Source organism: Oncorhynchus mykiss, chromosome 3, assembly GCF_013265735.2.
Source record: "Oncorhynchus mykiss isolate Arlee chromosome 3, USDA_OmykA_1.1, whole genome shotgun sequence".
NCBI classification, from domain to species: Eukaryota; Metazoa; Chordata; class Actinopteri; order Salmoniformes; family Salmonidae; genus Oncorhynchus; species Oncorhynchus mykiss.
Genome location: NC_048567.1, coordinates 5,653,964 through 5,678,877, shown reverse-complemented (window position 1 = coordinate 5,678,877; position 24,914 = coordinate 5,653,964). Strand labels below are relative to the sequence as shown.

At 44.3% G+C, this 24,914-nt stretch overlaps 1 protein-coding gene across 2 annotated transcripts in view; it reads right to left on the bottom strand.

Annotated features, from left to right (window-relative positions):
• LOC110534121 (sodium bicarbonate cotransporter 3) overlaps positions 1–24,914 on the bottom strand; it is a 68,884-nt gene that overhangs the window by 27,268 nt on the left and 16,702 nt on the right. The window contains exons 1-7 of one of the 2 annotated variants that reach the window (XM_036966756.1): positions 19,255–19,534; positions 16,811–16,892; positions 9,342–9,488; positions 9,013–9,151; positions 8,767–8,927; positions 8,458–8,646; positions 3,301–3,410 (exon numbers count right to left, since the gene is read on the bottom strand). In XM_036966756.1, coding sequence (XP_036822651.1) covers positions 3,301–3,410; positions 8,458–8,646; positions 8,767–8,927; positions 9,013–9,151; positions 9,342–9,488; positions 16,811–16,892; positions 19,255–19,317 — 891 coding nt within the window. In that variant the 5' untranslated portion in view covers positions 19,318–19,534. Of the gene's footprint in view, positions 1–3,300; positions 3,411–8,457; positions 8,647–8,766; positions 8,928–9,012; positions 9,152–9,341; positions 9,489–16,810; positions 16,893–19,254; positions 19,535–24,914 lie in introns of those variants that run through there. The other variant, XM_036966755.1, reaches the window with a different exon arrangement.

Genomic DNA, 24,914 nt, shown 5'->3' with positions numbered 1-24,914 from the left:
GGAAAACATTGTAAAATTCCAAGACTTTTCCAAGATTTAAGGCCGTACCAACCCTACATTATGTGTTTGCCAAATTTCTACAAAATTCTCAACTGTTATAAACTGTGGAAAATATAAGATGTGTGTTTTGGTAACATGGTCAGTTACTGAGGATGTGTGTATAGACGGGTAGTTTGAGGGTTGAACTACCCCCCCCCCCCCAAAAGAACCAGCGCGTGTACACCATTAATCACATGTACCAGGCAAGGAGACGGGGTACCTTATCGCCTACATTATGGACTCTACCCACTACCTCTACACCGCGGACGCTACCCGCTACACCGCGGACGCTACCCGCTACACCGCGGACGCTACCCTTACCCACTACCCCTATACCGCGGACCCTACCCGCTACCCCTACACCGCGGACGCTACCCCTACATCGCGGACGTTACCCGCTACCCCTACACCGTGGACCATACCCACTACCCCGCGGATCCTACCCGCTACCCCTACACCGCGGACGTTACCCGCTACCCCTACACCACAGACACTACCCGCTACCCCTACACCATGGACACTACCCACTACCTCATGCACCCTACCCCTACACCATGGACACTACCCACTACCCCTACACGGGGGACACTACCCACTACCCCATGCACCCTACCCACTACCCCTACACCATGGACACTACCCAATACCCCTACATCATGGACACTACCCACTACCCCATGCACCCTACCCCTACACCATGGACACCACCCACTTACACTGTACTATGGATGCTTCCGTCAGAAGCGATGACCTCAAACAGGACACCTAATAAATAATTAATCACATAGAATATGTGCGGTTGCTGTGCTGCTGACTGAACTGCTGCACAAAAAAAAGATAATGAAAACATCAGATTCTCTGAACCACGGTCGGACCACTACATACAGATCAACACAGTCACAACACTACGGTCACACACACGGCACTGGCAGGTAACATGTCACGTACAGTCACGTCACGGAACAACACAGTCTCATGGATCAACACAACAGCACTGATTGGCCAGGGCCAGTGATTGACAGGAGAGAGGACTTACTGCAGGCCTCCTGGCACCCCCGCCCCAGGAACCACAACTACAGTGGCAAGCATGCTGAGAGCGGGACAAACAGGGGCACAACTTAATTCAGATCACACCATAAGCTCAGCTCACTCAGCTAGGGTCCAATCTGGATCCATGATGTCACCTCTTATTAGAACATCATCCTCATAATACACTGTTCTCATACCCATCAGTCTCCCAAGGAGCGGAAACCAGTCACTTTGTTCAGTATCCAGCATGTTACTTCAAATGAGATTGAATACTTTCCGAATGCATTGTATATCTGACCCATTGACTTTTTCCACTTGTCACATTCAATTCATTATTTACCTCAATCTACACACAATACCCCATAATGACCAAGCGAAAACAGGTTTTTAGAAATTCATCTTTGAAATGTTTCTACAACTTGATTGGAGTCCACCTGTGGTAAATTCAATTGATTGGACATGATTTGGAAAGGCAGACACCTGTCTATATAAGGTCTCACAGTTGGCAGTGCATGTCAGAGCAAAAGCCAAGCCATGAGGTGGAAGAAATTGTCTATAGAGCTCCGAGACAGGATTGTGTTGACACAGATCTGGGGAAGTTTACCAAATCATTTCTGCAGCATTGAAGGTCCACAAGAACACAGTGGCCTCCATCATTCTTAAATGGAAGGAGTTTGGAACCAAGACTCTTCCTAGAGCTGGCTGTCCGGCCAAAACTGAGCAATCAGGGGGGAAAAGGGCCTTGGTCAAGGTGACCAAGAACCCGATGGTCACCCTGACAGAGCTCCAGAGTTCCTCTGTGGAGATGGTTGTCCTTCTGGAAGGTTCTCCCATGTCTGCAGCACTCCACCAATCAGGCCTTTATCGTAGAGTGGCCAGACAGAAGCCACTCCTCAGTAAAAGGACAAAGAGAAACAAGATTCTCTGGTCTGATGAAACCAAGATTGAATTCTTTGGCCTGAATGCCAAGTGTCACGTCTGGAAGAACCTGGAACCATCCCCTACGGTGAAGCATGGTGGTGGCAGCATCATGCTGTGGGGATGTTTTTCAGCAGCGGGGACTGGATGACTAGTCGGGATCGAAGGAAAGAGATCTTTGATGAAAACCTGTTCCAAAGCGCTCTGGACCTTGAACTGGGGTGACGGTTCACCTTCCAACAGGACAACGACTCTAAGCACACAGCCAAGACAATGCAGGAGTGGCTTCGGGACAAATCTCTGAATGTCCTTGAGTGGCCCACCCAGAGCCCTGATTGAACCCGATCGAACATCTCTGGAGAGACCTGAAAATTGAGCTTGAGAGGATATGCAGTGTCATAGCCAAGAAGACTTGAGGCTGTAATCAATGCCAAAAGTGCTTTAACAAAGTACAGAGTAAAGGGTCTGAATACTTAAGTAAAATGTGATTTCAGTTATTATTTTATTTCTAAAAACCTGTTTTTGCTTTGTCATTATGGGGTATTGTGTGTAGATTGAGGGATTCCATTTTTTTTATTGTAGAATAAGGTTGTAACGTAACAAAATGTGGAAAAATTCAAGGGATCTGAAATCGTATTGAATGCACTGTATAAACCCTGGATTTCTGATGCTATGTATTGGCCAATCAGAGGCTTTGAAGCCAGCGGCTGCCATATTGACTTCTCTGAAGAGCCCTGCATGGGCATGAATTTTAAGCCCGAGCCCTACCTATGCTGTGACGCTCAGGTCCTACCCAGGCCCGATTGCTTCAACCATATTAAAGCCCCGTCCCTGACCGAATCCAAAAATAATTTCCTCCATTAGCTGCTCTGTCAGTCTCGCTCTGCATGCACTCTACTCATGGTGGCTCTGAGCGAGTATCCATAGCAACGGCTCTGCTAGTGCTGCTCTGCTCAATGACGAGACATGACAGAGCAGTTAACTACTTTGTCACTAACAAAACTCAAGGAACATTATTTTCTGTGAAATAATCTCTCCTGTCTTATATTTGACGAGGTTGAAGCACTTCTGACACCATGTTATGATCGTTGTCAGATATGACTATTGCGCAGCAGAGCATGAGCAAATGGCTCAGCTTCAAAATGTTTGATCAATTTAGTGATATACGAGCACCACTATATCACTAAAAAAAGGCCCTACTCGGCCCTAACCCAATGTATAATGTCGGGCCCGGGTCGGGTAGCAGAGCTCTAATTGTCTGTCCTCGTGACCGTGGGTCTACACACTGCTCAGCAGTGGGAGGAGAGACGTTACCTTGCTGAAGTCCACAGTGCTGTTCTCTCTGCTTCCTCCGTTGATGCGGCTCTCACTCGGTTTACTGTTCTCCAGGTTCCCAGGAGCTGACTGGGGGGATGCCAGGAGGCCTGTCCAAGGGGAGGAAGGGGTAGAAGAAACCAGTGGTCAATTGAACAGTAAAAATGAACTGTGTGTATGGCCGATATGAATGGGGAATTGGTACAATTTGTAGACGTACACAATTATATGTGTCTGAGAAGGAGAGCGGGGGGGCTATGCATGTGTGACTCAGTGAGTTTGAGAGTTTGTTCAGACATGCAGCTGCTCTATACATACTGGGTGAGAAACTCCACGTATCACAACAGTCATTAGAGATGGTAGAAATAACTAAACAGTGGGGGTCAATTAGGTAGACACTCATAGACATCCTGTGTTTACAGGACCAACCCTACGGAGGCTGGAGTTGGACAGAAAGGTTTCAGAGGGAGATTAGTGGTGGAATGTGCTCCAATGGGGCCCTGCCTGTCAATCCCCTGCTTCTTACTGAACCAGTCAGCCAAGATACACCATATGGTCCAGTTAGACAGCACATTTAAAGCTGGGAAAAACAGAACACACTCACGTGTTGGTATTTACACACACACACACACACACACACACACACACACACACACACACACACACATCATGGCCTCAGCCTCTTGCTGTAAAAACTTATTTTGACCTCTCGTCTCACGGTCTATGAACCTTGCCAATTGAAACTAGGACTTGCTATGGAACTCTGTGTAATACTGTGCAGCGTCTGTGTGTATATGGGGGTGAAACCTGAGCACGCCTCACATTAAACCCTGATATCATTTATTAGCCAGTGGTAACGGGGGTTATAGTGCCTGATTACAATAACATAGGGCCAACTTAATGTAAACAGTTACCAAACTTCGTATAAACTCCAAATTCAGCCTTTGCCCAAACCGCTCACATTTTCAGGTGAGAAGTTGTGGGTAGCGGGGAAATTGCTCATAAATATTAATTTTGTGGGTGGGTAAACATAGTAGTACCTGATCCCAACACTAAAGCATTCTCACCAGAAGTCCACTGGCACGTGCTGATAATAAAATGATGTGCATCTCGAGCAAATATTGCTCTGGACAGTCAGCTCTCAGTGGAAAGGTGATGAGTTCCTGACATCTACTGCAAGTGTAAATTAAAATCCGAAATGTGGCGCAATTTAAAAATAATAATTATACATTGAAATGTGGACCTACATTTATTGCGGTATTGTGTTGGAGAAAAAAGCGAGTCGTCACCTTGATATAATGAAGATTAGGGGCTAATTTCAATCCAACCCACATTGCAGTATTCATGTTGTAGCTCTTGGTCAAATTAACTCAATAGTCTTGGGTACTGTATAAAAACCTACAACTACTACCAGGGCCACCCCTCTCACAGGCATGCGTTCACTTTTCAGAATTACAAGTGTGTGGGCACAGGATGAATACTGTAAATAAAATGGTTTTATCTATCCATCCATCCATCCATCCATAGTTGAAGTCGGATGTTTACATACACCTAAGCCAAATACATTTAAACTCAGTTTTTCACAATTCCTGACATTTAATCATAGTAAAAATGTCCTGTCTTAGGTCAGTTAGGATCACCACTTTATTTTAAGAATGTGAAATGTCAGAATAATAGTAGAGAGAAGGATTTATTTCAGCTTTTATTTCTTTCATCACATTCCCAGTGGGTCAGAAGTTTACATATACTCAATTAGTATTTGGTAGCATTGCCATTAAATTGTTTAACTTGGGTCAAACGTTTTAGGTAGCCTTCCACAAGCTTCCCACAATAAGTTGGGTGAATTTTGGCCCATTCCTCCTGACAGAGCTGGTGTAACTGAGTCAGGTTTGTAGGCCTCCTTGCTCGCACATGCTTTTTCAGTTCTGCCCACACATCTTCTATAGGATTGAGGTCAGGGCTTTGTGATGGCTACTCCAAAACCTTGACTTTGTTGTCCTTAAGCCATTTTGCCACAACTTTGGAACTATGCTTGGGGTCATTGTCCATTTTGAAGACCCAAGCTTTAACTTCCTGACTGATATCTTGAGATGTTGCTTCAATATATCCACATAATTTACCTCCCTCATGATGCCATCTATTTTGTGAAGTGCACCAGTCCCTCCTGCAGCAAAGCACCCCCACAATGATGCTGCCACCCCTGTGCTTCACTGTTGGGATGGTGTTCGTCGGCTTGCAAGCCTCCCCCTTTTTCCTCCAAACATAAATGGTCATTATGGCCTAACAGTCTATTTTTGTTTCATCAGACCAGAAGACATTTCTCCAAAAAGTACAATCTTTGTCCTTATGTGCTGTTGCAAACCGTAGTCTGGTTTTTCTATGGCGGTTTTGGAGCAGTGGCTTCTTCCTTGCTGAGCGACCTTTCAGGTTATGTCGATATATAACTTGTTTTACTGTGGATATAGATACTTTTGTACCTGTTTCCTCCAGCATCTTCACAAGGTCCTTTGCTGTTGTTCTGGGATTGATTTGCACTTTTAGCACCAAAGTACGTTCATCTCTAGGAGACAGAACTTCCCTTCCTTCCCGAGCAGTATGATGGCTGTGTGGTCCCATGGTGTTTATACTTGTATACTATTGTTTGTACAGATGAACGTGGTACCTTCAGGCATTTAGAAATTGCCCCCAAGGATGAACCAGACTTGTGGAGGTCTTCAATTTTTTTTTCTGAGGTCTTGGCTGATTTCTTTTGATTTTCCCATGATGTCAAGCAAAGAGGCACTGAGTTTGAAGGTAGGCCTTGAAATACATCCACAGGTACACCTCCTATTGACTCAAATTATGTCAATTAGCCCATCAGATGCTTCTAAAGCCATGACATAATTTTCTGGAATTTTCCAATCTGTTTAAAGGCACAGTCAACTTAGTGCATGTAAACTTCTGACCCACTGGAATTGTGGTACAGTGAATTATAAGTGAAATAATCTGTGTTTAAACAATTGTTGGAAAAATTACTTGTGTCATGCAAAAAGGAGATGTCCTAACCGACTTGCCAAAACGATAGTTTGTTAAGAAATGTGTGGACTGGTTGAAAAACTAGTTTTAATGACTCCAACCTAAGTGTATGTAAACTTCCAACTTCAACTGTACACATCTCTGCCCCATGTGGGATTAGAACTCAAAACCATTGAACTATGAGCCATTGTCATCTATTTCTTGTAACGATGGATGTAGCTACAAATAAATGTATAATCCTCATAGCCTCCATGTTTTCTTTCTTCGTAAAAGATGCATGAAACGGTAAGCAAAAACATTGAATTTGGTCATATGCGGAAATGTGCCTTCCTGCCTTTAGAATTTTGTGTAACGCCAGTAGTCTAGTCAAGGAAGCATCATGCAAAATATATATTGGCACACTCCACTTACCAAGACCATTGCCAAATAAGGCGTGCGGTCACCTGTTTTTATAGTAAGCCACGAGGTGGTACCACCAAGCACATCCAGAAGGGAGTGCATTTCATTCCGAACCGCTCGCTTGAGATGATGTAGAGGAACCTTCTCAAGGTGTGATGTAACCGCTGGGGGGAATGAGATTAATAGTAAATCAAAATAAAAAAATATAGCCCATTCGCAACCAACTGTGGAAATGAAGACCAGAATTGACGTGTTTCACTAAGTCTAAAACATCTGGTTTGTTTTGATGAAATGTACTCTTTAAGTGCTTCACAAGTCATCAAGCACACAGACAGACACATACAATGTTAAGGACTGAGAGGGGTCAGATTATGTAAGGTGAAGAAGGTGTGGAGGGAGGGTTTCATGCTATTTGCAGGATATTTAACCTGCTGGAGGTGGGGGGAGGAGCTGCACCAGACGGGCAGGGTCTGCACCCCAGACTCCTCCTTGTGGTCCTTGACTAGACCGGACCGGAGCTTCAGTTCCTCCCCATCTGGAGCATGGACCTCCACACTGGGGATACTCCAGCTCCTACCCTCACCGGTCAATCAGAGTAGGGGTGGGGGACAGGCAGGGAGGGGTGGGTCTGGGTCAGTCAGAGGGGTGGGGGGACAGGCAAGGAGGGGTGGGGGATCTGCACCTGGTTAGGGGAGGGGTGTTCTGGGGGGTGCTAAGGGGGGAGGGGGGGGTGCTGGCGTTGAGCAGGAAGCGACTGAGGAACTGAGACCCCCTCGACTACCTTGAGGAGGGAGGGGCGGGAGGTGGATAGACTTCCTATGGAGGGGGCAAGGGTAGTTGGGAAAGCAGAGAAGACAGGATGGAAAAAGGAAAGAGGGAGAGGAAAAATACATCAAGAAGGGTAAGAATACTAAATGTGTGTAAGGGAACAATGCTCTTCATGCTGCGAAGCCCAGGCCTTGGAAGTGTCTTGTTAGTGGAAGTCAAAGACAAAGAGCAGGGGCATATTCAGTACATCCCAAAACGTCACAGGGAACATTTGCACAACGTACACGGAGCCGCAGTAAACCAGGAGAGATTAAGTCAAGATCAATTAACATCTGTCATAATGCCAACTGCCCACAAACAGCAGCAAACATGTTCAGAACACACACAAGAACGCTGTTTAGCAACCTTTTGCAACAATGTCACAAAAACACAATAAATGCTGCGGTTATATCACACTTTAAATAAGGATATACTATAGGTCACTCAAACGGACCAATCACAAGCAAGGGGAAGCTGACCAATAACCTTCAACTGTGATTTAACTGCTACATGATGGCATGTGCACATATTTACTTTGGTTTTAAGTTATTAACTATTAGCCTATTACAACATTTCAACACAAAATCCTAATCACAAAACCATCTTTCCAGGAGAAAACACAATCCAGCACACAAAACAAACTCTCAGACTTATCACTGCAGTGTTCAAGAACAGTCATGATGGGAAAATCACATGCCAGTAAAAGGCTCATGCACCAATCAGATCTTGCCCATCGTCACTCAGATACCTCAGCCAATTGACACCTCTTTGAAAGACCCAACCCACTTCATAAAACAACATGCGCATAGTACATACATTCAATCTGTCAAAACACAACCAAAAAGGGTGTAAATAAACCCTTATTTTGTAGAAGAGCTGAAATGAGGGGATGAAGAGCAGAAGAGGAAAAAGGAGAGGTGCAGCGAGGGCCCTCACAGTTTCTCTCAAGCAGGTGTGGGTCAGATTGTTTCTTGCCGATGTCAGCGAAGGAGCGCACCAGAGGGATGCGGTTGCTGAGCTTCTTCTCGTTCTGGTGGTGGTGTCTCTTCAACATGGCCTCCCTCACCTTCTGCCTCAACTCCTCCTCCAGCTGAGCCGACGCCACCATGCTGTCTATCACCATGTCTATGGGGGTACAGGGTAGACTGCATGCTTTATTCAACAGTTACATGCATATTTAACACATTCAACTTTCAGACTCACACACACAGTAAAATGTCTGCAGAGACATACATACACACTCACCTGCGATCTCCTCAATGGTGTTAGCTCTCATGTCCAACATGACAGTGCCGTTGAGGATGCAGCTGCGGAGCTCGAAGAGGCTGTGGAGAGACAGCGTGGCTACGTAGGGCTTACTCCAACGCTCCCCTCCATCCTCCACGTCTTCCTCAAACTTTAACCACCTAAACACACAGATGAAAGGAGCTGTTGATGTTTCCTCATCCAACCACATCCACTAGGAGTAGTGAGGAAGGGTGCGCGTCATGCCTGGCTGTCTCCCTCCACTCGTAGACGTGTCCGTCCCGGAAGAACAGCTCGTCCAGCTCAGTGAACAGGTCGTGGGGCATGTGCTCTTCATCATCATCCTCTGTCCCCAGGATGAACTGGACCCGCTGGGACGGGGTGTCTGAAACACAGGGGGTACAGGCGGAAGATGGGTAATGTAGTACAACCAAGGGGAATATTAGTGGAAAAAGGACAGTAAAAGGTTTGGTATAGGAAACAGGGCTGGAGAACGGATATATGGCAATAGAGCTGATCTGAGGACAGTGAATGAAGCAGACGTTGAGGTGGGAGAGTGAACTGGTCTTAGCTACCATAGGAAGGAGACTCTCGTCCATCTTCATGGTCCGAGCGGTCTCTCCTCTTGCGGTGGTGTCTGTGGCCGCGGTGGCTGCGGTGGTGCCTCCGTTTGGTCTCTCTGCCCAGAGGAACATGGACACCCACATAGACCGCTCTGTGACCTGGGAACAGGGTAGAGAGGCATGGTCAATCACAGTCTACCATGTATAATAGTCTTATCTGCAGTTGGGCTGGGTATATACACTGTGCATTTAATACATATGGTCTGATTTCAGCATTTTATAAATCTTTAGATCCCCTTTCTTTACAGGCCCAAAATGGCATGAGACAAATGCAGTTGTTTTCATACACTGCAGCCACCCTAGAGTTACCGTCACAGACTGTGCCACCCCCCTACACACGTCTTCCTGTCTGTTGTTTAAGTACGTCACACACAATGGTAACCCTTCCCTCTTATCCTCCTCTCAATTTCTGGCGTGTCAAGTGGCAATACCAGAAGCGTTAAATGAATGGACGAGTTACGTGCCGTTCTGACAGCAGCTAAGAACGGATAGAAAGGACGTCACTGCCCAAGACCCGCTACTCTCTACTCACTGCTCGTTGTCAGGACATGGGGAAAGGAGAGAAGGCTCAAAAGGAGAAGGACATGTAGCCTGCTCTTTGTGCTTATAAACACACTTTATCTTTTGAGAGCTGGGACCGTTAAACCGTTCTGGATGGCATACTACTGACGTCAGTCTGGACAGAGCAGATAAATGGACCAGGAGGGAGGTGAGGACTACAGCATGGTGGGTCTTCATCACGCCCCTGTCACATACATGTAATATGTCATAGCCCACTAAGCTCAATGAGGGGAAAAAAATATATATTACAAATTATTTTTTATTTATTTTTTAAAATCACACCAAAAACATAGTATTTGTGAGTGGGGGCCTGTGTCTTCCAATGCTTTCCCTATTATGAGCCACGGGGAGTTTTTAGCAGTAATACATATCTGAATACTTCAGTTGTGACCTCCCTAAATGAAGTGTTCCATGCTGTGGGTGCCACCCTTAATTAAAGGTGAGCTGTGAGCCTAGCATAGGAAGCATAGCATGGAGAGAAACATTACCTACCCCCCCATCCCCAGTTCCTCTCTGGTGTCTGGATCAGCTAAAAAAGGTCTGTGATACTCAGCTGATACCCCTGCAGGGTTTCCTGTCTAAAAGTACTTAGTTCCTTCCATTTACATGGATGACAGAGACACACAACAGCCCTAATAATATAACTAAAATCGTTATTGTTCCAGGCTTCCAGCTAACATCTTTATTGCATCTCTGGGCGTTCCTATGAATAAATAACATTCAGAGGTTTTCCTCTGTGGTTTCCATTAGCACCTCTGGGTTGTCAGCTGTAATGTTCTGCGCAGTAGGAGGAGTCCCTGGGCCACACACACGCACACAGTCAGTAGATAAACAATTGTCTCCATAACACTGTCGCTGGCTGGGGTCAGGTCTCCTACAGGCTGCTAATGTCTCCACTGAGACACAGTGCACATCAATTACTATGTAGGCCTACCCCGTACCCGTGCATATCTACTCACAACTGGTGACTCTTGAATATAAAACAAGCTTTCGTTACTCATTGTGGATTTATTATTACGTATTTTACTTTTCTATTATATAGTTATAGTTCTATTATATATAATATTCTATATATATTATCTATTATATAGGAAGGGCCTGTAATGAAACATTTCACTGTTAGTCTAAACCTGGTCTACGTAGCAGGTGACCAATACAGTTTGACGTTACCTCCCACTATAGACAACCAGTAGTTAGAGACCAAAACTCACTATTTCCAGTCTTTCACATTTCAGAAACAATCATCTGACTTGTGAGACTAGGCTCTTAGGCAGGCTCATGATCAATGTTCCCTGCCTCAAATTATTTCCGCCACTGAGCAAATTTCAGTTATGCTGAGCACAAACGTGAACGTTTTGCGTTTACTGTGAACACGGGGGCTGTACCCACTTTAAGTTAGTTTTAACCGTGGCCAAGTAGGCTACCGTGGTCATTCGATCATTATGTAGTCCTACCAGAGTGGCTGTGAGACCGGCAGTAGGATTTTACAGTGAGGAGGCAACAAGGCAGAACATTATTTATTGCCCAGAGTGACACTTTCTATTTGCAAGTGAAGATAATAACAGCCGACAAAATGTACAAGTATTTAGAAAATAATAAACTGGATCAAATAGAGCTCTTCAAACAAAACCCAGCAACATGCTGACCTGTCCCCTGTCCTGTCCCACAAACAATGAGAGGACAGGCTTCTTATGTGGAACCTTTATTTAACTAGGCAAGTCAGTTAACACTACCCTGGCCAAACCTGGACGATGCTGGGACAATTGTGCACCACCCTATGGGACTCCCAATCACGGCCAGTTGTGATACAGCCTGTATCACAATACCCATGATGCAACTAAAACGGGAAACCCTTACACGTATCTGGTCAATTGACATTCAGAGCACATTAAATACAGTACCATACATACACGTTCAGATAATAAACATATGTAGTTCTACCAGCACACCTCAGTAACTATGATAAACCCATGCTTTAGAGCAGTGTTGACCAATCCCGGTCCTCCAGTACCCCCAACAGTACACTTTTATTGTAACCCAGGACAAACACACCTGATTCAACTAGTCAACTAATCATCAAGCCCTCAATGAGCTGAGTGAGGCGTTTGTCCAGGGTTACAACAACATTTACTGTTGGGGGTCCTGGAGGACCTGGGCTGGGAAACACCGCTTCATAGCATAAATACTATCTGGGACATAAAAACGTACGTCCCCCGGGTTTAAGCTCCTACCGCGCCACCCGTACCATTAATTAACTATGAACAGAACCCTCTTCAAAACTAGGACATACAAGGTAATCATACACATTTCTGACCATCTACCTTCACGTTTTAATTAGTAAACAATATCACATTGCATCTAGAACTTGGTATCACCAAAATGTATGACCAGAAAGAACCTATATTAAAAAATATAAAAAATCTGGAGAAAACAAAAACCAATTCCCGGTGCGCCAAACTAAAAACTCTTGTTACTTCTCATTCACGGATGATGGACCAACAAAAAGAACATCGCTGCCCAACATTATCATCAATAAATAAATGTCCTTCTCATAAACCATGTCTGGTCCTTTATCAAATGTTTTAGATTTTATGTGACAGAGTACATAGGACCATCGTCACAGTGCCCTACGATTGTGGGGAAAATGCATCCCATTTTAACATAGAAATAGCTTTTGAAATAGTTGTTCTACGATACAGCCACTGTGTGGTGTTCTACGATACAGCCACTGTGTGGTGTTCTACGATACAGCCACTGTGTGGTGTTCTACGATACAGCCACTGTGTGGTGTTCTACGATACAGCCACTGTGTGGTGTTCTACGATACAGCCACTGTGTGGTGTTCTACGATACAGCCACTGTGTGGTGTTCTACGATACAGCCACTGTGTGGTGTTCTACGATACAGCCACTGTGTGGTGTTCTACGATACAGCCACTGTGTGGTGTTCTACGATACAGCCACTGTGTGGTGTTCTACGATACAGCCACTGTGTGGTGTTCTACAATACAGCCTACAGTAGCAGCCACTGTGTGGTGTTCTACGATACAGCCACTGTGTGGTGTTCTACGATACAGCCACTGTGTGGTGTTCTACGATACAGCCACTGTGTGGTGTTCTACGATACAGCCACTGTGTGGTGTTCTACAATACAGCCTACAGTAGCAGCCACTGTGTGGTGTTCTACGATACAGCCACTGTGTGGTGTTCTACGATACAGCCACTGTGTGGTGTTCCACGATACAGCCACTGTGTGGTGTTCCACGATACAGCCACTGTGTGGTGTTCCACGATACAGCCACTGTGTGGTGTTCCACGATACAGCCACTGTGTGGTGTTCCACGATACAGCCACTGTGTGGTGTTCCACGATACAGCCACTGTGTGGTGTTCCACGATACAGCCACTGTGTGGTGTTCCACGATACAGCCACTGTGTGGTGTTCCACGATACAGCCACTGTGTGGTGTTCCACGATACAGCCACTGTGTGGTGTTCCACGATACAGCCACTGTGTGGTGTTCCACGATACAGCCACTGTGTGGTGTTCCACGATACAGCCACTGTGTGGTGTTCCACGATACAGCCACTGTGTGGTGTTCCACGATACAGCCACTGTGTGGTGTTCCACGATACAGCCACTGTGTGGTGTTCCACGATACAGCCACTGTGTGGTGTTCCACGATACAGCCACTGTGTGGTGTTCCACGATACAGCCACTGTGTGGTGTTCCACGATACAGCCACTGTGTGGTGTTCCACGATACAGCCACTGTGTGGTGTTCCACGATACAGCCACTGTGTGGTGTTCCACGATACAGCCACTGTGTGGTGTTCCACGATACAGCCACTGTGTGGTGTTCTACGATACAGCCACTGTGTGGTGTTCTACGATACAGCCACTGTGTGGTGTTCCACGATACAGCCACTGTGTGGTGTTCTATGTCAGCCTACATTCCATGAGACTTGTGCATCGCTGGAAATGAATCTGTTTAGCAACTTGTCCTTCAGACAAGGAGGTGACCGAAAATGTTTTATTGTGCTTTTTGATGAGGAAACCACTTTACAAATCAAAAATTATTATTTGCATACCATTATCACAGAGTCAGACAAAAAATGTATGCTACCATCTGCCTATTGACTACGTAGCTTATTCAAGCCCTTCTCAAAATACATCACTGCCCCTTTAAGATATAAAAAAAGCTCTTTACCTGACTGGCTTTTCAAAGATGGCTAGAAGTGTATATGTTTTGTGCTCTTGTAGGAAGCAATCACTTATCACTACCTATTGCTGACCAGAAATTGCTATAACTGGGCTAATAATGCACTAATTAGCAAAGGACATGAACAAATGTGCACACGTGGCTACATGCGGCTCTTCGCTTTGATCTTTGAACAATCTCAGACGGTCTTGCATAGTTCGGTTTATTTCATTATGTTGCATTTAAAAATGTTGATTTGGTCACAATTCCTACAGTAGAGGGAAACGGTGTAAACTAACAGGGAAACTAGCAGAGTGAAGTTCAATCTCGTGAGTCTCTGCGCGGGCTGGTATTTCTTCTGCAAGGCAGTCCTGGGGAGTGGAGCACCCACACACAGTTTAAGGGGAACATTGATCATGATGTATAACAAAACACAAGTAAATATGACTTTAGAGAAGTATGGAGGTTAGGAGAGAGGAGGGACAGAGAAGCGGAAGGGGAACATGGAGGTTGGGTCTGCCTCTACCAACCGTGTGATTATGTGAATGAGTGGTAGTGTTCTAGAGAGAATGAGTGAATGAGTGTGAGAAAGAATGAAGGGGGAGGGAGTGAAAGAGAAGGCTCTATTAAATTAGTGGAGGCTAGAGCTGCAGGCTAATCCTCAGTAATGCTGTTAGAGCTAGAACCAGGGTGGGAGGGGGGGGGAACAGCTTACACATTACATTCTCACACTTCTCTACCTCATTAACCAGGGTTCCAAATTACACTGTGCTCTAGCTCATTAACCAGGGTTACACTGTGCTCTACCTCATTAACCAGGGTTACACTATGCTCTACCTCATTAACCAGGGTTCCAAATTACACTGTGCTCTAGCTCATTAACCAGGGTTACACTGTGCTCTACCTCATTAACCAGGGTTACACTGTGCTCTACCTCATTAACCAGGGTTACACTGTGCTCTACCTCATTAACCAGGGTTCCAAATTACACTGTGCTCTAGCTCATTAACCAGGGTTACACTGTGCTCTACCTCATTAACCAGGGTTCCAAATTACACTGTGCTCTAGCTCATTAACCAGGGTTACACTGTGCTCTACCTCATTAACCAGGGTTACACTGTGCTCTACCTCATTAACCAGGGTTCCAAATTACTGTGCTCTAGCTCATTAACCAGGGTTACACTGTGCTCTAGCTCATTAACCAGGGTTCCAAATTACACTGTGCTCTAGCTCATTAACCAGGGTTCCAAATTACACTGTGTTCTAGCTCATTAACCAGGGTTCCAAATTACACTGTGCTCTAGCTCATTAACCAGGGTTCCAAGTTACACGGTTCTCTAGCTCATTAACCAGGGTTCCAAGTTACACAGTTCTGTAGCTCATTAACCAGGGTTACACTGTGCTCTAGCTCATTAACCAAGGTTACACTGTGCTCTACCTCATTAACCAGGGTTCCAAGTTACACGGTTCTCTAGCTCATTAACCAGGGTTCCAAATTACACTGTGCTCTAGCTCATTAACCAGGGTTCCAAGTTACACGGTTCTCTAGCTCATTAACCAGGGTTCCAAGTTACACAGTTCTGTAGCTCATTAACCAGGGTTACACTGTGCTCTAGCTCATTAACCAAGGTTACACTGTGCTCTACCTCATTAACCAGGGTTCCAAGTTACACGGTTCTCTAGCTCATTAACCAGGGTTCCAAGTTACACAGTTCTCTAGCTCATTAACCAGGGTTACACTGTGCTCTAGCTCATTAACCAGGGTTCCAAATTACACTGTGCTCTAGCTCATTAACCAGGGTTCCAAATTACACTGTGCTCTAGCTCATTAACCAGGGTTCCAAATTACACTGTGCTCTAGCTCATTAACCAGGGTTCCAAGTTACACGGTTCTCTAGCTCATTAACCACGGTTCCAAATTACACGGTTCTGTAGCTCATTAACCAGGGTTACACTGTGCTCTAGCTCATTAACCAGGGTTACACTGTGCTCTACCTCATTAACCAGGGTTCCAAGTTAAACGGTTCTCTAGCTCATTAACCAGGGTTCCAAGTTACACGGTTCTCTAGCTCATTAACCAGGGTTCCAAGTTACACGGTTCTCTAGCTCATTAACCAGGGTTCCAAGTTACACGGTTCTCTAGCTCATTAACCAGGGTTCCAAGTTACACAGTTCTCTAGCTCATTAACCAGGGGGTTACAAGTTATTAGTGTTCAAGTTCACCTCACAAAGCCTGGTCTCCCCAAACACAGTTTCTTGGGAGGGGATGCAGCTACCGCTTGTGTGTGTGTGTGTGGAAGATAAATTGTTAAGAATTCCATTGTGGATCCTATAAAGTCTGGAAATTGTGCCAGGGCTTTTCCCCTGCAGTCAGAGCTCAGTGGAATGTGGGTGGAAGCAATGCATACCTCAATCACCAGACCAAGCCAGACAAACGTGACTGAATTTCTCACGATATTACAGCGCATGAGTAAAAACACGTGTGTGTGAGTGTGTGTGTGTGTGAGAGCATGCATTTGTAGAATCCCCTCTGTCCTATGGCCATACAATGTCATTACACATGGGCCTCCTTGATACTGCTCTGTGTATACTGTCAACATGAATAGGATCCGGGCCCATGTGATACTTTGTGTGTATATATAAACACTAAAATCAGACTTACTCTCTAGCTCCTCTTTCTCAAAGTTGGTGTGAATGGTGGAGCTAGTCTTCCCCAGGTCCACCACCGCCTCATCATCGTTCCCCTGGAGACAAGGAGAAATACAAATTCATTGGGCAGATTGAAACGAAACAAAGAGAACAGAATGTACATATGGTGGAGATGCAGAGAGAAAGGACATTTATTCAGTCAATAGCCTAAATCTTCATAGTTCCCAAAGAGCAATATTTTTTAAAGCTGCAATATGTAACTGTTTGAGAGACCTGACAAAATTCACATAGAAATGTGAGTTATAGATCTGTCATTCTCACTAAAAGTATAGTCTAAGAAGCAGTAGATATGGTCTACGTGCTCCATGCCTCCCGTTCTTCAGTCATTTTTGCGTCTTTTGTTTTCAGTTTTGCACACCAGCTGCAAACAATACTTCTGGTTATGGAAAATATATATTTCACAGCAGTTTAGATGGTACAATGATTCTCTACACTATACTTGCTTGTTTTATCACAAACTGAAATTAGGCAAACTATTAGATTTTTAGAGTGATTTCTTCATAGTGCATCTTTAAGCATTGAAAGAACTGTACAACAACCTAGACACTAGTGGGTAGGAAGGAAATAAATGAGGTACTTTTAAAAAAAAATGGGCCTACGTAGTCATTCCTATTGACGACGCAGCACAGCACCAGAGATACACAATGGAAGAGAGTAATACAGGTCACATTGGGTGACAGTTGGAGCTGTGTGACGTTAACTTCCTGTTCTTGGTCTTCCACTTCCTATTAGGTTACAACTTTTAACACAGCAGTCAAATTCAATAGGACTACTTAATCTAGCCATCTCACTGAGACCACACAGGCAATAGTATAATAGTAGAGCTTCATCTGCTTCAAGACTGGACCCAACAAAGAAATCATAGCTATATTCTGATAGGCTCTTAAACAGTCATGGGAAAGACCCTGCATTTTCCATACAACTACACCTTGTACAAGAACAACTCCAAACTGTCATGGTTCAGTTGATATGGGAGATGCCATTACCACTGCTTTTCAGGGGAAATGGAAAAAGAGCCTGTGACGAGATTTCAGCTTTTGGACATTAACAAGGTGACACTCCATCTTAACTCCTCCATATTTACTGGATTGGTTGAACAGTGCAGAAGAGAACCTCCTGACAAGACCAGTATGTAGGGGGATATAGTTTCAGGTGTTTCTCTTACGCCTACTAGGTTAGATTAATTATAAGAGACAGTGTATCCTACGGTATCGGTCTAAAACAGGAGAAAGGCCTTTGAACACTATAGCCAAGGGGAACGATTCAGAGGGATGTCCCAGCTGAATAAAGCCTAGGCGGCTGGACACCACCTGCGGGGGTAAGCGCAGAGGTAAATATTTGTGTTGGGCACAAGCCAGCACGCCCCGAGTCCAAAGACAGGCTGTCTTAGCCACACAACACAGACACAGTGTTTAGATTTGAGTTACTTATACTTTACAAGTTGTGTTATCCAGCTCTCCAGCTTGCATTCCCTCTTGGTCTCTACATCACTCTGCATTCTCCTCCTAACAAGGGACAATTGTTCTGTAACAGCTATGAACCCAAGAGAAGTCCAACCTGTTGGGTTTATTAGGTTTAGTCTACTACTTATTGAACTCATTGAAGTAAACTCTAGGTCTATTTATTAGAGACCAACTCAACAGACAGATATTAAACTAAGTGGTAGTTGGCAACATTTTGCTAACTTTCTAGGCAGATCAGCCTCCTGTCACATATGATAGATGCCACTGACTGACCTGTCATTTTCATGGCTATTCTAGGCGTGGTGCACTATTTCAGGGCACTACAGCAGAGTTCAGAGTTTAAAAATGGCTGCCAAGCTTTTTTCTAGAACCAAGGTGTGCCTTGTAAATATAATTAGACACAAAGGGTTAAATAGATAGGCTACCTCCTGATGATGAAATAAGCCATGTGGTCCAGTCAGTGCTACTGCTCTAACAATCCAGTCAGTAGGAGCCTACCTAGAATACCACCACTACCTAGACGACCACTCTGAACTTCTGCCCCACGGCACTTTTACATTCATGATTTTTAAAGCTTGAATGTGCTGCATTAGAACATAAAGCAATACGTTCATGAAGTGGAAAGTTATTGATTTAGCTAGTACGGTTGCTGGGCCTGCTAGCTAAACAATATGGAAAGAACTTCTAGAGTTCTATATGGAAAGAACTTCTAGAGAACCCATTTAGCAAGTGCTGCTTCTACTGAAATAGCTAAAAGGCGATGGTTTCAAAGTAATTCAGTGGGCTTAACTTTGAGATAGTTTGCTTGTTTATTTGGGTTCCAACTCTTCCATCACTGGTACAGTAATAGACTCTCAAACTAAACTGTATTAAAAACCACACTGCTATGAAAAAAGCACATGCCTATTCCCAATACAGACCAGAACACACATACCACACATGGAGCTTTGGCTGCTGTGGTGGTCTTCAAATTGACAATATCTCCCCAGAAGTCCATGGCTGGCAGACTCCGCAGAGTGGCGGAACCTCCGCCAACTAAAGAGCACCCAAGTCCTGCTGTAATCACTGGATGGTGAATAGGTGGTTGGAGCAGACAGTCTGGGTGGGTGCCCAAATAGTCCTACAGGTCTGAGCAGACAGTCTGGGTGGGTGTCCAAATAGTCCTACAGGTCTGAGCAGACAGTCTGGGTGGGTGTCCAAATAGTCCTACAGGTCTGAGCAGACAGTCTGGGTGGGTGTCCAAATAGTCCTTGAATGTGTGTAAGTACACGTGTTCACAATTTGCATCTGCTTTCAGGAGTGTGGTCCAAATACATTTTTATTTTTAGCTGTGGGTGTGTCCTGAGAGCTGCTTTAAAAGGGTGGGGGGCACCCACACAAATTAAACAGCATGTGAGGCACGGGGGGCAGCCGGACTGGAGGTCAGATGTAAATCAGTCCACGTGCCACATTTGGGGTGCTAATAAATCAATCCATAATTATTTTACAGTTAAAAAGCTAGGCTACATGGGATTTGGAACATTAGGTTATACTAAATGTAGGTTTCTGCACCCAAAATGTAAGACATTCGTCAGGAAGATAGATTGTTGCACTTGAATTTTGTACATGGGATATTGTTAACTGTTTTGTACCTATCAAATCCAACGTGGAGGGATATTTAGGGTGTTTTATGCTAGTTTGCTAGACCACTAGCCAGAATCAAAAATGTGTGCACTTATGTACAGCGCATTCGGAAAGTATTCAGACACCTTGACTTAACCCATATTTTGTTACGTTAGAGCATTACTCTAAGATGGATTAAATTCCGTTTTTTTCTCAGCAATTTACACACAATACCCCATTATGACAAAGCGAAAACAGGTTTTTAGTAATAAAGGAAATATCTTATTTTACATAAGTATTAGGCCCTTTGCGATGAGACTCGAAATTGAGCTCAGGTGCATCCGGTTTTCATTAATCATCCTTGAGATATTTCTACAACTTCAATGGATTGGACATGATTTGGAAAGCACACGTCTGTCTATATAAAGATCCCACAGTTGGCAGTGCATGTCAAAGCAAAAACCAAGCCATGAGGTCGAAGGAATTGTCGGAAGAGCTTCGAGACAGGATTGTGTCAAGGCACAGATCTCGGGAAGGGTAACAAAATATTTCTGCAGCATTGAAGATCCAAGAAAACAGTGGCCTCCATTCTTAAATTGAAGACGTTTGGAACCACCAAGACTCTTCCTAGAGCTGGCCGCCCAGCCAAACTGAGCAATCAGGGGAGAAGGGCCTTGGTCAGGGATGTGACCAAGAACCCGATGGTCACTCTGGCAGAGCTCTAGAATTCCTCTGTCGAGATGGGATTCCAGAAGGACAACCATCTCTGCAGCACTCCACCAATCAGGACTTTATGGTAGAGTGGCCAGACGGAAGCCACTCCTCAGTAAAAGGCACGACGGCCCGCTTTGAGTTTGCCAAAAGGCACCTAAAGGACTCACCATGAGAAACAAGATTCTCTGGTCTGATGAAACCAAGATTGAACTCTGTGGCCTGAATGCCAAGTGTCACGTCTGGAGGAAACCTGGTACCATCCCTACGGTGAAAGATGGTGGCAGCATCATGCTGTGGGGATGTTTTTCAGCAGCAGAGACAGAAACTAGTCAGGATCGAGATTCTATATCAAAGTCATCAGACTGCTAAACAGCAATCCCGAACTCAGAGGCTGCTGCCTACATTGAGACCCAATCACTGGACACTTTAATAAATGGATCACTAGTCACTTTAAACAATGCCACTTTAAATAAATGTTTACATTACTCATATCACATGTATATACCATATTTTATACCATCTACTGCACCTTGCCCATGCCGCTCGGCCATCGCTCATCCATATACTTATATGTACATATTCTCATTCACCCCTTCAGATGAGTGTATTAGGTAGTTGGGAAATCGTTAGATTACTTGTTAGAGATTACTGCATTGTCTGAACGAGAAGCACAAGCATTTCGCTACACTCGCATTAACATCTGCTAACCATATGTAGGTGACCAATAAAATTTGATGATTTGAGAAAGATGAACGGAGCAAAGTACAGAGAGATCCTTGATGAAAATCTGCTCCACAGCGCTCAGGACCTCGGACAGGACAATGACCCTAAGCACACAGCCAAGACAACGCAGGAGTGGCTTCGGAACAGGTCTCTGAATGTCCTTGAGTGGCCCAGCCAGAGCCTGAACTTGAACATCTCTGGAGAGACCTGAAAATAGCTGTGCAGGAACGCTCCCCATCCAGAAGAATGGGAGAAACTCCCAAAATACAGGTGTGCCAACTTGTAGTGTCATACCCAAGAAGACGAGGCTGTAATCACTGCCAAAGGTGTTCCAAAGTACAGAGTAAAGGGTATGAATACTTATGTAAATGTGGTTGATAAATGATAAAAAATAAACTAAAACATCTAAATACCTGTTTTTGCTTTGTCATTATGGGGTATTGTGTGTAGATTGATGAGGGAAAAAACTATTTAATCAATTTTAGAATTAGGCTGTAACATAATGTTGAAAAAGGGGTCTGAATACTTTCTGAAGGCACTGTAAACTAAGAAACACCAGCGAGCCAGTCAAATAAAAAAGTGGGTCTGTCAATCAGCCTAAACACATCCCGCCAGTCAAGTTTGGACAACTACTCATTCAAGGATGTTATTATTTTTACTATTCTACATTGTAGAATAATAGAAGACATTACAAGTATGAAATAACACATATGGAGAGCTGTCATCATGGCAACGGGTTGCTACTTTGAAGAATCTCAAATATATTTAGTTTAACACGTTTTTTGGTTACTACATGATTCCACATGTTTTTCATAGCTTGTCTTCACTATTATTCTACAATGTAGAAAATAGTATAAATAAAGAAAAACCCTGGAATGAGTAGGTGTGACCAAACTGACTGGTGCAATATATAACTATTAAGTTAACTAATATGTGCCAAATAAATTCTCTCCAGCTGGGCGTTGCTAACTTGCTAATGTTAGCTAAGTGGCTAACATGTTAGCTTGCAAGATCAAGCTTCTTGGTAAGAGCAGCATTAATCCTCCGGGATTAAGATCCCTGCTCCCTAACATTTGTTTTGTGCATGCTGAAAACTGTGTGTTGAGATACTTGCATAACTATGAGCTGGGTTGTCTGTCCTAGTAGTAAATGTTTGAATGTGCTCGTTAGCACTTACCTAGCATCCTCTATGAGAATTCCTTAGTACTCATAGCATCCTCTATGAGAATTCCTTAGAACTCATAGCATCCTCTATGAGAATTCCTTAGTACTCATAGCATTCTGGTAAGTGACCTTTTGGGTCTTTTTCTACGTACATTTTTTAAATTGCGCCCCTTGTAAAACACTACCAGTAATACCATATATCCCGGGATGGCACAGGCATGGCATGAAGGTATGGACATCTGGATACCACCCAACCCTAGGAGGAAAGTGAAAGCAATAAGCTACAGTGAGCTACCGTCAGAATCCAAAGTGTCCTCAAGTGCCCTGTGACCCGACGCTGACATCTGTCATCCTCCAAACACAGAGCCGTCCAGGAGTCACTGTAGTCCCTGGTTCAAATCCAGGCTGAATCACATCCGGCTGTGATTGGGAGTTCCATAGCGTGGCACACAATTGGCCCAACGTCGTCCAGGTTTGGCCGAGGTAGGCAGTCATTGTAAATAAGAATTTGTTCTTAACTGACTTGCCTAGCTAAATGAAGGTTAAATTAAAAAATCCAATTTTTATTTTATATAAACACAATGTAGAAGGAAACAGATGGCTTTGATAATCAAGACAGGCGACTCTATTCATCGGTTTTAAATTTCTCTCACACAAAAAAAAACATTTTTAGGCTCCATGGTGGCACAAAACAAACAGTCAGACAATCCATGGGAGGGCGAGGGCCCAGGAAGCAGAGCATTCTTCTGGGAATAATGTCTGGAGGGTTGACAAGTCTGGGTCTGGGTAATGCCACGGTAATAGTGACACAGACTCGGATGTTACTTTAAAAGTATGCCAAAAAAATGAAATTGATTGTAAAGTTAAACAAACCATACAACTCTATGCACAAGGACTACTTTTAACAATTTCCAATAAGGCCTGTAACGGTTCACCAAACCCATGGTTCGGTACGTATTGTGGTTTTGGGGGGTCACGGTTTGGATCGGTTTCAGTACAGCAGGAAAATGAAACGCCATTCACAATGTTCTGGGCATTGTCTCTTGTGACAGGATTGTTATGTTGGGCCTCTCAAGTTTCCACTGTGATGCTGCGTTTGTAACCATGTGGGAGGTAGGGAATTTATCAGTTGTGATGTAAATACCAGCTGAATGCATTCATGTCATTTGAACTGGTTGAGAAAGCTGGTTGGCTAATGGCCAACAAGCGGCGCCAACCATGAACTAAAAGTACAGCTATTATGATTGTAACCAAACTATAAAAAAATAAAAAGCAATCTACTTAACTGTCAAAAATGCTGTTAGAGGCCATTTCCTTACTGGGTGACGTCAGAGGTCACCATCTGGGAGAAAAATGTATGGAGTCAACTAGTGTAAGTTGCTCTGGATAAGAGCTTCTGCTAAATGACAAAAATGTATGTAAGTGGGTGCTCCGGATTAAAGACGAGTTTCACACTAGTAATTACCAGTTGGAGGGCCATTCAAATCTAATTTTATTAGTCACATGCACCGAACAAATGCGTACTTACGAGTCCCTAACCAACAATGCAGTTTAAAAAAATAATTAGAAATAAAAGTAACAAGTAATTAAAGAGCAGCAGTAAAATAACAATAGCGAGACCATATACAGGGGGGTACCGGTACAGAGTCAATGTGCGGGGACAACGGTTAGTTGAGGTAATATGTACATGAAAGTAGAGTTATTAAAATGACTATGCATAGATGATAACAACAGAGTGTAGCAGCGGTGTAAAAGAGGGGGGAGAGGGGGCGAGGGGGCAACGCAAATAGACTTTCAAATCAAATAGCCATTTGATTAGGTGTGGAGGAGTCTTATGGCTTGGGGGTAGAAGCTGTAAAGAAGCCTCTTGGACCTAGACTTGTTGCTCCGGGACCACTTTCCATGCTTTAGCAGATAGACTGTTCTATGACTAGGGTGGCTGGAGTCATTGACAATTTTTAGGACCTTTCTCTGACACTGCCTGGTATATAGGTCCTGGATGGCAGGAAGCTTGGCCTCAGTGATGTACTGGGCCGTTTGCACTACCCTCTGTAGTGCGTTGTGGTCGGAGGCCGAGCAGTTGCCATACCAGGCAGTGATTGCAACCATGCGCTTGATGGTGCAGCTGTAGAACCTTTTGAGGATCTGAGGACCCATGCAAAATCTTTTCAGTCTCCTGAGGGGGAATAGGTTTTGTCGTGCCCTCTTCACGACTGTCTTGGTGTGCTTGGACCATGTTAGTTTGTTGGTGACGTGGACACCAAGGAACTTTTATCTCTCAACCTGCTCTACTGCAGCACCGTCGTTGAGAATGGGGGCGTGCTCGGTCCTCCTTTTCCTGTTGTCCACAATCATATCCTTTGTCTTGATCATGTTGAGGGAGAGGTTGTT